Below are 14567 nucleotides of genomic sequence, written 5' to 3' on the forward strand. Positions count from 1 at the left end.
GGTGTGTAGTGCCCTCCCCCAACTGAGTGCAGGGGCCACTAGGGCCTATCACAATACAATTACTACTACAGAGCTCTACAAAGGAAACACACCAAAAAGCCTAGACCAGTAGTTCTTAGCCCGCAGGGCCCAATTAGCACACAGCTGCAGCCCATGTGACATCCTCAGGGCCGCAGAGGTAGTATATATACTGTGTGGATGAAGCCCACACAACACAGAGAGCTGCATATGCAGCCCACAATGGTAAATAGTCTAGGCCAGTGGGTTCCCAACCTATCAGGAGAAACACTTATTTTAAATTAAATGTAATGCTGATTAAAGATGCTGGGCTGAATGCACTAGAGACTGAAGTCCTTTAGGGAGAGCATGACCATAGTGCAAGTTTCTACTAAGCTGCCCCCCACTCCCATGAGCCATGCCCCTGATGTAAAGTTTCCTCTACCACCTAGTGGTGGTAACTTCAGTCTCATTGGGCAAGTCAGTCCTTCATTTCCTCTACTGTGATTACCAATATTGTCCACTGAAAGCTCATTTCACAGAGGTTACCAAGCACTCCGACGGTATCAATTTTAGGTCCTTCAGCTAGGAATGAATTTGATCTAGTGACATAGCAGTGAAGGGCTCCATACCTCATGAGCCTTCTAATTTCCCCTAATCTTAAATTAGAAGTGTAAGAACAATGTTCCCAAACCCAAACAAGAATTTGGTAAGCAATTAATAGGTATATTAATCTTGCTAACTTTGGGCAAGTTCCAATAAAAAAAAATGTCTGTTTTCTATATAGCAACATATCCAACAAAACTGCAGGAGACCTAGAAAATCTTTTAGAGGCTTTCCAAGTGTGCCACAAGGTAATATTTATAGACCCAACCCTGTTAGAGCAATCTGATTACTTACTTTTGGCTGATTTGGATCGTGTGCGTATTCCCTCATCCATATTGAATATTTCTTCACCCTTCACCCTAATGTCCTGCAGGCGCTTGTCATCACTGTTGATACCATACTGGAGGAGTTTACACAACGCTACAGAGCTGAGGAGGAAAAGTGTAGCGCATGAGTCTCCCTCGGTCCTATACATAATCCAAAATTCATGAACCAAATATAACTTTATTCAGTTTACAGGCTTTATTTCAAAGTTCAGTTCACTATAGTTGTACATAAACTCAAAAATGAAAAAATATTCCACGTACACCCACTTATTCAGCTCATGAAAAGGGCTGAAGTTCCAGTTGCAGATATTCAGGGACATGAGCTCCTCCTTCTTGGCTTCTTCCCCTGCTTCATCCACCACAAAGGACTCGCATTACCCCTGCTTTGCCCCAATTCCAAGAGTCAATCCCCCCCCTCTTAAAAATCATGGCAGGCCAACAACTTGGTCAAGGTGGTATGATGAAGATTGTTTAAGGTTCCCCAATTCTTTTCATAGCTATTGTCCCAACCTCTGACCCATCTACTCATTCAAAAGCCCTATTATTATGCACATTGGGCCCAAAATGTGTGAGGTGCTTGATAAACAAATAAGACAGTCCCAGGTCAGAAGTTTACAGTCTATAAACAGTCTTGATGTTATGAGAGAAGACAACAACAAAAGGGAACAGGGTAGGAGGAAGAGGACCACGGCTATAAGGTAGAAGTGGCTGGTGACTCTGCACACATTTGTTTTCGTGTTCTTCAAATATGACTAATGTGTTAAAAATTAAAAAAAACATTTTTTTGACCCCAACTTCTCAAAGCACTAAGGGTATAGTACAGGTGTTCTCCAATCTTTTTTCCCTACCATGCCACCGCATACTTCTGCAGCTGCACAGAAGCAATACCATCCCATCCCATCCCAACTTCTGCACTGCTGCTGGCAGTGGTGCTGCCTTCAGAGCTGGCTGCCCAGCCAGCAGCCGCTACTCTCGCAAACATCCTACAACAGTTTTGTGACCCCCTTTCAGGTCGGCACCCCCCATTTGATAAATGCTGGTATAGTGGGTGTAATAAATTAGCCATACAACTAAAGCTTCAATTTATTCATAACTTCAAGACAGTAACAACCCACACAAAAGTCACATGCTCACTGACATAAGCGGTTATATCAAATGGGTCAATCAAATCAAATTTCCTCCTCACATGCCCTGTGTGACAAAAACTTGCATACTTCTTCAAAAAGAAAATTCAGTCCACAGGGATCACCCCTCATTTTGCCCTGTACCAGCCAAGGTTGCAGAAGATTTTGGGGGCCCAGGACAAAATCTGAAACTGAAGTCCCCTATCCTTCCAAAAAATGACCATTGAGGGGAGGTCTTGGGGGGTGGGTGGGGGTGTTGAAGATTGAGTCTGCAACACACTCAACCTGCAGCAGCAGCTTGGCTCCTGTTCTGCAAGACTGGGCTCAGGTCCCTACTCCCAGCAAGTGGGGTCATGGCATCATTCAGGTTTAGCCCAGCTGCCCCTCCATTGTGACTGAAGGGCCACCGAGCCAGACCTGAGAGGCGCTGCAACCCTGGGTGCCAAGTCGCACCACCACTTGTCTTGGGAGCCTTCTCAAATGGGAGCCCGGACAAGTTGCCCTTCCCCCTTCCTAACACTTTCACCTCCTTCTCCATCACAGCCCCAGTAGTTTTTTGCCTTCTCTCCAACCCTAACCTCTCCACCTGCCCCAGTGATCCTATATCTTTTCCTCTCCGTACTTTTTTGTTTAAAATAAGTTTTAAAGGACAGAGAGATCATTATAATCATCTTGTCTGAATTCCTGCAGAACACAAGCCATAGAATTTCAACCAGTGATTGCTACATCAAGCAAAAACTTCTGGCTGAGCTAGAGCAGATCTTTTAGAAAAAGACACCCAATTTTGATATAAAGATATAAAGTGATGGAGAATCCACTGCATCTCTAGGTAAGTTGTTCCAATGGTTAGTTACCCTCACTGACAAAAACGTGAACCCTATGTTTAGTTTGATACTACACCTCTACCCCGATATAACGCGACCTGATATAACACGAATTCGGATATAACGCAGTAAAGCAGCGCTCCGGGGGGGGCGGGGCTGCCTGCTCCGGTGGGTCAAAGCAAGTTCTATATAACGTGGTTTCACCTATAATGCGGTAAGATTTTTTGGCTCCCGAGGACAGCATTATATTGGGGTAGAGTTGTATCTAGCTTCAGCTTCCAGCCATGGGATATTGTTACATCTTTGTCTGCTAAACAGCCCTCTCATCAGAAATCTGCTCCCCAAGTAGGTACTTCTAGCCCAGGGGTCAGCAAACTTTCAGAAGTGGTGTGCCGAGTCTTCATTTATTCATTCTAATTTAAGGTTTCGCGTGCCAGTAATACATTTTAACGTTTTTAGAAGGTCTCTTTCTATAAGTCTATAATATTTAACTAAACTATTGTTGTATGTAAAGTAAATAAGGTTTTTAAAATGTTTAAGAAGCTTCATTTTAAATTAAATTAAAAAGCAGAGGCCCCCGGACCGGTGGCCAGGACCTGGGCAGTGTGAGTGCCACTGAGAATCAGCTTGCATGCCGCCTTTGGCACATGTGCCATAGGTTGCCTACCCCTGTTCTAGCCCATGGTTTAACCATTGTTAGCCTTCCCTTTGATAAACCGAATAAACTGAGCTTTAGTCTCTCATTGTAAGGCTGGTGTTCAGACCATAAATCTTCTTATGGCTCTTTTCTGAACTCTTCCCAATTTTGCAATATCCTTTCTGAAATGCTGATGCCAGAACTGGACAAGTACTTCCACTGCCCCCAGGCTCACCCCATCCCTGACCCTCACAGTATAAGTCTGTCCTGCTTTTCCCTAGCCTCAAAAAGCTATCCCTCACTCTGATATGCCTCTCTGGATACCTACCTCCCCCTCCCCTTTACCTCTAAGCTTTGAATGTGCAGTCTAAAATCAAAGCATTCACTCCCTAAGCACCACCTTGGATCCCCTGCAATCTGGCTTCTGACCTCTCCACTCTACTGAAGCAGCTCCCACAACTATTTCCTAGCCAAATCTCAGGGCCTTTTACTCCATCCTCAGCCTCTTTGCTGATTTTAACAGTAGATCCATCTTGATATCATACCCTTGCTGGGGTTTTGAGACACTGGGTAAATTTTTCAGAAGCACGTAAGCAACTTCTGAGCCTAAGTCCTGTTTTCAAAAGAAACTGAGTACTTAATGAGTCTAAAACTTATTGAAAGCAATGGGACTCTTGCTCCTAAGTGCCTCAGGCTTTTTAAAAATGTGACCTAGGTGCTTTTGAAAGTTTTACCCATTGTCTCCTCCTGGTTTTTCCTCCTATCTCTGTTACAGTTTCTTCTCTCTCTCTTTTGGTGGATCCTCCTCACCCCTCTCACTCCGAGGGCTCTGTCCTTGGCCCTTTCTTTGCTTTTCGCACTTTCCACTGGGTGATCATCAGCTCAAAAGGCTTCAGCTATCATTTCTATGCAGATGACTTGCAAAGCTATTCCTCTACCACTGACCTGTCTCTTCCAGCTAATCCCACAAATCTCTGCTTTTCTCCCAACATCTCCTTTTGGTTTTCTTATCTCATAACAAATAGGGAGGAACTCGTTGAGAATTTGAAAGTAGAAGGCAGCCTGGGTGAAAGTGATCATGAAATCATAGAGTTTGCAATTCTAAGGAAGGGTAGAAGGGAGAACAGCAAAATAGAGACAATGGATTTCAGGAAGGCAGATTTTGGTAAGCTCAGAGAGCTGATAGGTAAGGTCCCATGGGAATCAAGACTGAGGGGAAAAACAACTGAGGAGAGTTGGCAGTTTTTCAAAGGGACACTATTAAGGGCCCAAAAGCAAGCTATTCCGCTGCTTAGGAAAGATAGAAAATGTGGCAAAAGACCACCTTGGCTTAACCACGAGATCTTGCATGATCTAAAAAATAAAAAGGAGTCTCATAAAAAATGGAAACTAGGACAGATTACAAAGGATGAATATAGGCAAACAACACAGGAATGCAGGGGCAAGATTAGAAAGGCAAAGGCACAAAATGAGCTCAAACTAGCTACGGGAATAAAGGGAAACAAGAAGACTTTTTATCAATACATTAGAAGCAAGAGGAAGACCAAAGACAGGGTAGGCCCACTGTTTAGTGAAGAGGGAGAAACAGTAACAGGAAACTTGGAAATGGCAGAGATGCTTAATGACTTCTTTGTTTCGGTCTTCACCGAGAAGTCTGAAGGAATGCCTAACATAGTGAATGCTAATGGGAAGTGGGTAGGTTTAGCAGATAAAATAAAAAAAGAACAAGTTAAAAATCACTTAGAAAAGTTAGATGCCTGCAAGTCACCAGGGCCTGATGAAATGCATCCTAGAATACTCAAGGAGCTAATAGAGGAGGTATCTGAGCCTCTAGCTATTATCTTTGGAAAATCATGGGAGACGGGAGAGATTCCAGAAGACTGGAAAAGGGCAAATATAGTATTATAAAAGTACTATAAAAAGGGAAATAAAAACAACCCAGGAAACTACAGACCGGTTAGTTTAACTTCTGTGCCAGGGAAGATAATGGAGCAAGTAATTAAGGAAATCATCTGCAAACACTTGGACGGTGGTAAGGTGATAGGGAACAGCCAGCATGGATTTGTGAAGAACAAATCATGTCAAACCAATCTGATAGCTTTCTTTGATAGGATAACGAGCCTTGTGGATAAAGGTGAAGCTGTGGATGTGGTATACCTAGACTTTAGTAAGGCATTTGATACAGTCTCGCATGACATTCTTATCGATAAACTAGGCAAATACAATTTAGATGGGGCTACTATAAGGTGGGTGCATAACTGGCTGGATAACCGTACTCAGAGAGTTGTTATTAATGGTTCCCAATCCTGCTGGAAAGGCATAACGAGTGGGGTACCGCAGGGGTCTGTTTTGGGACCGGCGCTGTTCAATATCTTCATCAACAACTTAGATATTGGCATAGAAAGTACGCTTATTAAGTTTGCGGATGATACCAAACTGGGAGGGATTGCAACTGCTTTGGAGGACAGGGTCATAATTCAAAATGATCTGGACAAATTGGAGAAATGGGCTGAGGTAAACAGGATGAAGTTTAACAAAGAGAATGCAAAGTGCTCCACCTAGGAAGGAAAAATCAGTTTCACACATACAGAATGGGAAGAGACTGTCTAGGAAGGAGTATGGCAGAAAGGGATCTAGGGGTTATAGTGGACCACAAGCTAAATATGAGTCAACAGTGTGATGCTGTTGCAAAAAAAGCAAACATGATTCTGGGATGTATTAACAGGTGTGTTGTGTGCAAGACACGAGAAGTCATTCTTCCGCTCTACTCTGCTCTGGTTAGGCCTCAGCTGGAGTATTGTGTCCAGTTCTGGGCACCGTATTTTAAAAAAGATGTGGAGAAATTGGAGCGGGTCCAGAGAAGAGCAACAAGAATGATTAAAGGTCTTGAGAACATGACCTATGAAGGAAGGCTGAAAGAATTGGGTTTGTTTAGTTTGGAAAAGAGAAGACTGAGAGGGGACATGATAGCAGTTTTCAGGTATTTAAAAGGGTGTCATAAGGAGGAGGGAGAAAACTTGTTCACCTTAGCCTCTAAGGATAGAACCAGAAGCAATGGGTTTAAACTGCAGCAAGGGAGGTCTAGGTTGGACATTAGGAAAAAGTTCCTAACTGTCAGGGTGGTTAAACACTGGAATAAATTGCCTAGGGAGGTTGTGGAATCTCCATCTCTGGAGATATTTAAGAGTAGGTTAGATAAATGTCTATCAGGGATGGTCTAGACAGTATTTAGTCCTGCCATGCGGGCAGGGGACTGGACTCGATGACCTCTCGAGGTCCCTTCCAGTCCTAGAATCTATGAATCTATGAATCTATAAAAGACAGAACTGCTCTTCCCTCCCAAACTCTCTCCACTCCTCTCCTTCATCACTGTCAATTCTACCTAAGGTTTCCAATCTCAAAGTTATTTTGATTGTTTGCCCAACATATCCTGGCCATATCCAAACTGTTTATTCTACCTCCTCATTGTTGCCAAGATCCATCCTTTTTATTTCTACAGCCAACTCTCATATTCAGCCCCTTGTATCTCTCCCTTGACTACTATTTCATTCTCCTCTCTGGACTCCAAATTAATGCTTTGTTCCTCTTAAATCCAAATGAAATGCAGCCAAAGACCTCTTCTATGACCATCAATCTGATCATGTCACTGTGACATTCCCGGGGGTACAATCTGGACTGATGGACACCTGTGTCCCCTCAACTCTCCAACCTGGGGTGCCTTTTACACTGCTTTACTGTGAGAACAACCACTCCTGGTCTGCTCTCACACAACCTCCAACATGCAAAACCACTCCTAGATGAATATATGAGTGCTTCTAGCCAGCCACTCCTGAATTATATTTCAGAGCAAAGCCAGCAAATTCTCAGTCCTGGACTTGACCCCAGAAATGTTCATCTTGTACTGCCCAGCTCTTTCCTTCTGTGCAGTACAAGCTCCCAGCAAGTCCATAATTTCATTTATAGAAAATGATATGCAGAAATCTTGTTATCTCAAATGGAGGGTTCCAAACATTTCAGTCCAAACTCATTGGCTCAGGTAAATAATAAAACAAGTTTATTAACTACAGAAAGATAGATTTTAAATGATTACAAGTAATGAGGCATAAAAGTCAGAATTGCTTACAAAGAAATAAAAGGTAAAATGCAAACTAATACCTAACTAAGGGTATGTCTATACTTACCTCCGGGTCCAGTGGTAAGCAATCGATCTTCCGGGATCGATTTATCAGGTCTAGACAAGACACGATAAATCGATCCCAGAAGTGCTCGCCGTCGACGCCGGTACTCCTGCTCCGTGAGAGGAATATGCAGAGTCGACGGGGGGGAGCCTGCCTGCTGCGTGTGGACCTGTGGTAAGTTCGAACTAAGATACTTCGACTTCAGCTACGTTATTCACGTAGCTGAAGTTGCATATCTTAGTTCGAAGTGGGGGGTTAGTGTGGACCAGCCCTTAGCAAGCTAAATGAATTCAAAGCAAAGATTTTCTTACCACCATGGTTTTACTGGCTCAACTCCTTCAGTCAGGGCCACTCCACCAGTTCAATGATGCTTCCTTTGTCTTTCAAACGTTATTGATGCCGTGAGGAGAGAGAGGTGATTTGTGTCCTCTGTTCTCCCTTCTTATAGCATTATTCTTCTTTGAGAATCATTTCCAACTGGGGTTCAGGCGACAGCAAGTCTGGCCTTGGCTACACTTGCGAGTTACAGCGCACTAAAATAGCCCCAGGTGCCCTAGCTCACTCCCAGTCCATACTGGCAAGGCACGTAGAGTGCTCTGACTCCACGGCTACAGCGCTGCTGGTATTCCACCTCAGCGAGTGGAATAACGTTTGCTGTGCCATTGCTGGAGTGCCACGGCGCCAGTGTGAACGAGGTGTGTTACTGCGCTGTGATCAGCCTCTGGAAATGTCCCATAATCCCCTTAAGTCAAGTGGCCACTCTCGTCATTGTTGTGAAATCGGCTACAGGAATGCGGAAATGCCCTTTCAAAGCTCCGTTTCGGAGAAGCCGGCTGCTTATCAGCTCTGAGAAAAAGCAAACATTTACTGTTTGCTTTGAGTGAGTGAGAGAGAGGCGGGGAGGGAGGGAGGGAGGGTCTGAACTTACAAGACAGCATGCTGAAACACACTCAGCACCCCAAAATCCCACTCTCTCTCCCCCCACATACACACACCACATTCCCTGTCACACTCCACCCCACTCCCCGATTTGAAAAGCACGTTGCAGTCACTTGCATCTGGGATAGCTGCCTATAATGCACCACTCCAAATGCGGCTGCAAGTGCCGCAAATGTGGCCATGCCAATGCGCTTGAAGCTGTCAGTGTGGACAGACTGCAGCGCTTTCCCTACTGCGCTCTACGAAGGCGGGTTTAACTGACAGAGCTCTACATCTGCAAGTGTAGCCATGCCCTCTGTCTGCCAAGAGGTAAATGTCTCGCTCACATCCTTATCCTGCCAAAGAATGGCCACTCAACCCGATAATAGTACACTTGATTGTGTTGACACCTGGCTGAGGTGCTGGCTAACCTTTTGTTTCTGAGGAAACTGGTTTGGGATGCTTTTCTAAACTTGGAACATGTCTCAGCAATGTCGTACAGTAAAATCTTATAACTTTACATACAATGTTGCTACACACATTTTACCAGGACAATAATGCTCAGTAGATGAATTTTCAAATGACACCTCACAAGGCATACTTTGTACAAAATTTATCATAGTCTTGCGAAAGTGGTGACTCCTTCAAAACCCCTTTACTGGCTCCTCATCCACAAATCTCAAATTTAAACTTACCATCCCCCTCAAAGCTCAACTCTGCCTTTCCTTAATCAAGGTTCATGTTGCTCCCCTTCTCTCTGCTTTACCAATGCTCCCAGCCTTGTCTGGCAGATTCTTACATAACCACCTACAAATCTTCCACACAGCTCCCTCAGCATGGTAGGCTCTCCCTGGACTCATCCACAAAGCTCCTATCCTATCAGAGAAGATTAGGGTTGGAAAAGACCTCAGGAGATCTAATCCAACCCCCTGCTCAAAGCACGACCAACCCCAACTAAATCATCCCAGCCAGGGCTTTGTCAAGCTGGGCCTTAAAAACCTCTAAGGATGGAGATTCCACCACCTCCCTAAGTAACCCATTCCAGTGCTTCACCACCCTCCTAGTGAAATAGTTTTTCCTGATATCCAACCTAGACCTCCCCAACGGCAACTTGAGACCACTGCTCCTTGTTCTGTCATCTGCCACCACTGAGAACAGCCGAGCTCCATCCTCTTTGGAACTCCCTTTCAGGGAGTTGAAGGCTACTATCAAATCTCCCCCCACTCTTCTCTTCTGCAGACTAAACAAGCCCAGTTCCCTTTGTGACGTTGCATTCTATATGATTTTATGAAAGTATGCTGATGAGTGTGAATATAATGTTACTAAAATATGCTTCATGCAAAAGATCTCTTGTAAGGTATCATTACAAAGCTTATAATCTGAGTGTGGTCATTCTATTTGTATAAATGTATCACTCTTGTATCTGAAACGAAAAATATGAAATATAATCTGAGGTACTATTGTAGTTATGCAAAGTGTGGGCCATTAATGGTGGTTTGGAATCTTAATGGCTCCCATTAACCAGGACAATTGACTGTAGATTGCTGTTTTACTTGGAAGTCTTCTTGTATACGTGTGTGCTGGCAAGTGGGTAATGAAGTCTTACAGTGATATGTGGTCATGTCACCTGAACTGGAATCCATCTTTAACCCGGTGCATTTCCATTGAGAAGGAGGGGTGGGAACCCAGAGGGACAAAGGATTCCTGCCTTTTGCAAAAGATATATAAGTGGGTGGAACAGAACAAATTATGAGAAATCCCCTAGCTACCACCTGAGTGGGAACAAAGGCTGTAGCAGGGGAAAGGATTGTGCCCAGACTAGGAAGGCGTCCAGTCTGTGATAGAAGCTTATTGAAACATTTGAGGGTGAGGTTTTATCTGTATTCAGTTTAGACTTGCGTGTTTTATTTTATTTTGTTTAGTAATTTACTTTGTTCTGTCTGTTATCACTTGAAACCACTTAAATCCTACTTTTTGTATTTAATAAAATCACTTTTTACTTATCAATTAACCCAGAGTATGTATTAATACCGGGGGGGAAGGGGGAGAAGGGAACAGCTGTGCATATCTCTCTATCAGTGTTCTAGAGGGCAAACAATTTATGAGTTTACCCTGTATACGCCTTATACAGGGTAAAACTGATTTATTTGGTGTTTGGACATTGGGAGCTAGACATCTGAGTGTTAGAGACAGTTGCTTTCAATTAAGCCTACAGCTGTTAGGGGATGTGGTTCAGACCTGGGTCTGGGTTTGCAGCAGGCTGGCAAGTCTAGCTCAACCAAGGCAGGGCACTAAAGTCCCAAGCTGCCAGGGCAGGAAAGCAGGGGCAGAAGTAGTCTTGGCACATCAGTTGGCAGCCCCAACGGGGTTTTGTGATCCAACCCATCACACCCTCAGCCTCTCCTGTCCTTGTTTAAGTCCCTCTAAAGAACCACTTCCACCATGATGTTTATAGTGAATTGAATTGACTTGCACGTAAATTGCATATAATTTTCTTATTGTTCATGTATCCTTTCCTAACCTCTTCTACTTTATCCTTGGATTATGTGTCTCTCTGAACAGGGACTGTCCTTGAGTATTCAGAAAGCACCTAGCACATTGTGAGCACTTCAGTAAATAACTGAGATTGGGGCTCCATTGTGCTAAGCACCATACATACACATAGTGGGATACAGTTCCTGCCCAATGATTTTACAATCTAAACAGACAAGACAAAGAATGGAAGGGTAAACTGCAATATAGAGAAATGAAGTAACTTTTCCAAGGTCACAGCAGGTCAATGACAGAACTGAGAACAGAATCTAGGTCTTCTGACCCAGTGCACCATTCACTATGCCAAACTGCTTCCTAATCTAGTTATTCATTTGTGTGCTTCCATTTTGGACAGCATAATTTTCTTGGTTATTTTTATGGTTGCCAGTTTGCCCCATAACTTTAGTGCACTGAACTTACCAGCAAGGAAAAAACGGTCACCTACCTTTTGTAACTGTTGTTATTCAGGATGTGTTGCTCATGTCCATTCCATCCTAGGTTTGTGCGTGTCCACGTGCACAGTTGTTGGAGACTTTTGCCGTAGCGGTATCCATAGGGCTGGCTGTGGTGCCCCCTTGAGTGCCGCGCTCATGCGGTAGTATATTAGGAGCTGACGACCCAACACCCTCTCATTTCCTTCTTGCCAGAACTACGACAGACGGGTAAGAGAGTGGGTAATGTAATGGACATGAGCAACACATCTCAAAGAACAGTTACAAAAGGTAGGTAACCGTTTTTTCTTCAAGTGCTTGCTCATGTCGATTCCACTTTAGGTGACTCACAAGCAGTATCCTCGGAGGTGGGCTTGAAGTTCAGAGTTTGGCAGCTTGTAGTACTGCTCTACCGAAGTCAGCATTGTCCCGAGCCTGCTGGGTAAGTGGGTAGTGGGACGTGAACGTATGGACAGACAACCAGCTGGCCGCCCTACAGATGTTCTGGATAGGCACTTGGGTGAGAAAGGCTGCCAAAGAGGCCTGCGCCCTGGTCGAGTGCTCTGTTACAATTGCCGGGGGTTACACCTTTGCCTGATCATAGCAGTAGCGAATGCAGGTGGTGATCCAAGAAGAAAGTCTTTGAGCAGACACTGGGCGACCTTTCATCCTGTTGGCCACTGCGACGAACAATTCCATTAACTTGTGGAATGGGCTGGTCCTTTCAATGTAGAAGACTAACACCCTCCAGACATTTAGGGAATGCAGCCTATGCTCCCTCCTCCAACTTATGCGGCTTTGGAAAAAAGACAGGTAAGAAAATGTCCTGGCTCGTATGAAACTGAGAGACCACCTTGGGCAGGAAGGCCGGATGTGGCCTCATCTAGACTTTGTCTTTGTAAAAGACCGCCTAGGGCAGTTCCATGGTGAGCGCCCTCATCTTGGAGACCCGGCGAGCAGATGTTACTGCGACCAGGAACACAACCTTCCAGGACAGGAAAAGGAGAGAGCAGAAAGCCAGAGGCTCAAAAAGGGGACCAATGAGCCACAACAGCACCAGATTCAGGTCCCATGGAGGAACGGGGTCCCTGATGTGCCGGTAAAGGAACTTGAGGCCCTCGAGGAACCTGACTTATGTCCTGGGTGAAAACTGTCCTACCGTTGAGCAGTGGATGGAAGGCCGAGTTAGCCGTTAAGTGGTCCTTAATAGATGAAAGGGACAGGCCTTGGAGCTTGAGATACAGAAGGTAGTCCAGGATTAACTGAAGTGATGCTTGCTCAGGCCAAATGCCCTTATCTAAGGTCCAGCAGGCGAACAACTTCCATTTGGCCAGGTAGGTCGCTCTGGTGGAGGGCTTTCTACTGCCCAACAGTACCTGTTGGGCATTGACCGAGCACTGCCATTCCTGTGCATTCAACGATGCAGCAGCCAAGCTGTCAGGTGCAGTGCCTCCAGGTTCGGATGCAGACTGCTGTGGTTTTGGGACAGCAGGTCCAGTTGGAGCGGCAGCTGTAACGGAGCGGCCACCGAGAAGTCCAGCAGTGTGCTGAACCAGTCCTTCGCTCTGTCCTGCTTGATCTTCATGAGAACTCTGAATTAATGGAACTGGGGGGAAGGCGTAAAACAGCCTCCGACCCTGGGAGCAGAAAGGCATCCAACAGGGAGTCCCTGTCGATCCCCCGAATCGAGCAGAAAATGTGGCATTTCCTGTTCTGTCCGGACACAAACAGGTCCACCTGGGGAATTCCCCACTTGCAGAAGATGAAGCTGACCACTTCTGGATGGAGGAACCACTCGTGGCGAGATGAGAAGGTCCTGCTGAGGCGATCTGCCAAAGCGTTCTTGACCCCAGAAAGGTGAGCGGCTACGAGATGGAGGTCCCAGAGCCTGAAGGCTTCCTGGCAAAGGGAAGATGATCTGGCCCTGCCCTGCTTGTTGATTTAGAACATAGTTGCTGTGTTGTCCATTAGGACCTGGATCACTCTGCTTACTATGTGAGGTAGGAAGGCTTGGCAGGCCAGGCGAATTGCTCTGAGCTCCCTGACATTGATATGGAGGAAGTGATTATGACTGGACCAACGACCTTGCATGCTGACCAACGACCAGATGGGCTCCCCACCCCAGCTCCGATGCATCGGAGATGAGTGTTACCTATGGGGAAGGAGCTGCAAAGGGGACTCCTACCAACACCGATGTAGGATCCTGCCACAAGGTGAGTGACAACAGTCCACAGTCCAGAATCCGGACCACCCAGTCAATGCTGTGGCTGTTGGGGATGTAGACCAATGCCAACCATGCCTGCAGGGAGCTGAGGCGGAATCGTGCCTGCTGGACCATGTAAGTGCAGGCCACCATGTGTCCCAATAATCGCAGGCCCATGTGAGCGATACTGGGAGGGTGGGCTTGCATGGACGCGATTAAATCCGCCCTGGCTTGGAACTGGGCCTCAGGGAGGAAGGGAAATGCATTACAAATTGCAGCGTGTAGCCCGAAGAAATTGTGTCGTGCACCCAATGGTCCACGGTTAGCCAAGACCAGGCTGATTGGAAGGGACAGAGGTGGTTGAGGAAAAAGAGGGAGGGTGGATCCAGTGAAGTGACTGGGGCATTGTCCTCGAGTGTACCCTCAAAATGACTGCTTCTGACCCCTTTGGTTCCTGGAAGGGTCAGGCTGAGCAGACGGGCGGGAAGACGATAGGTGTCGTCGCATAGACCCCTTGTCTCTGTCCTTTCTCCTGCAGGAACCCGATCAAGAAGTTCCCCAGGACCTAGACTGCGGGAGCGGAGGACGGAACGGCTTCCTGGCCTGCTGAGGATTGTGAAGGCCCAAGGAGTGAAGGGTGGCCTAGGAGTCTTTCAGACTGCGGAGGCTTGAGTCCGTGAACTCTAAGAAGAGCCCTGCTCCCTCAAACTGAAGGTCCTGAATAGTGGCCTGCATCTGTTGGGACAAGCCAGAGGACTGCCAGGAGCTGCGTCTCATGGCCACCACAGAGG

The 14567-nt window shown here is 45.8% G+C and overlaps 1 protein-coding gene across 23 annotated transcripts in view; it reads right to left on the bottom strand.

Moving 5' to 3' along the window:
* IPO9 (importin 9) overlaps positions 1-14567 on the bottom strand; it is a 257420-nt gene that overhangs the window by 88259 nt on the left and 154594 nt on the right. For all 23 annotated transcript variants that reach the window (XM_065595104.1, XM_065595109.1, XM_065595107.1 and 20 more), the window contains one exon: positions 898-1031. In XM_065595104.1, the coding sequence (XP_065451176.1) occupies positions 898-1031 (134 nt within the window). The remainder of the gene's footprint in view (positions 1-897; positions 1032-14567) is intronic.

This window comes from Chrysemys picta, chromosome 4 (assembly GCF_011386835.1).
Source record: "Chrysemys picta bellii isolate R12L10 chromosome 4, ASM1138683v2, whole genome shotgun sequence".
In the NCBI taxonomy this organism is placed as follows: Eukaryota; Metazoa; Chordata; order Testudines; family Emydidae; genus Chrysemys; species Chrysemys picta.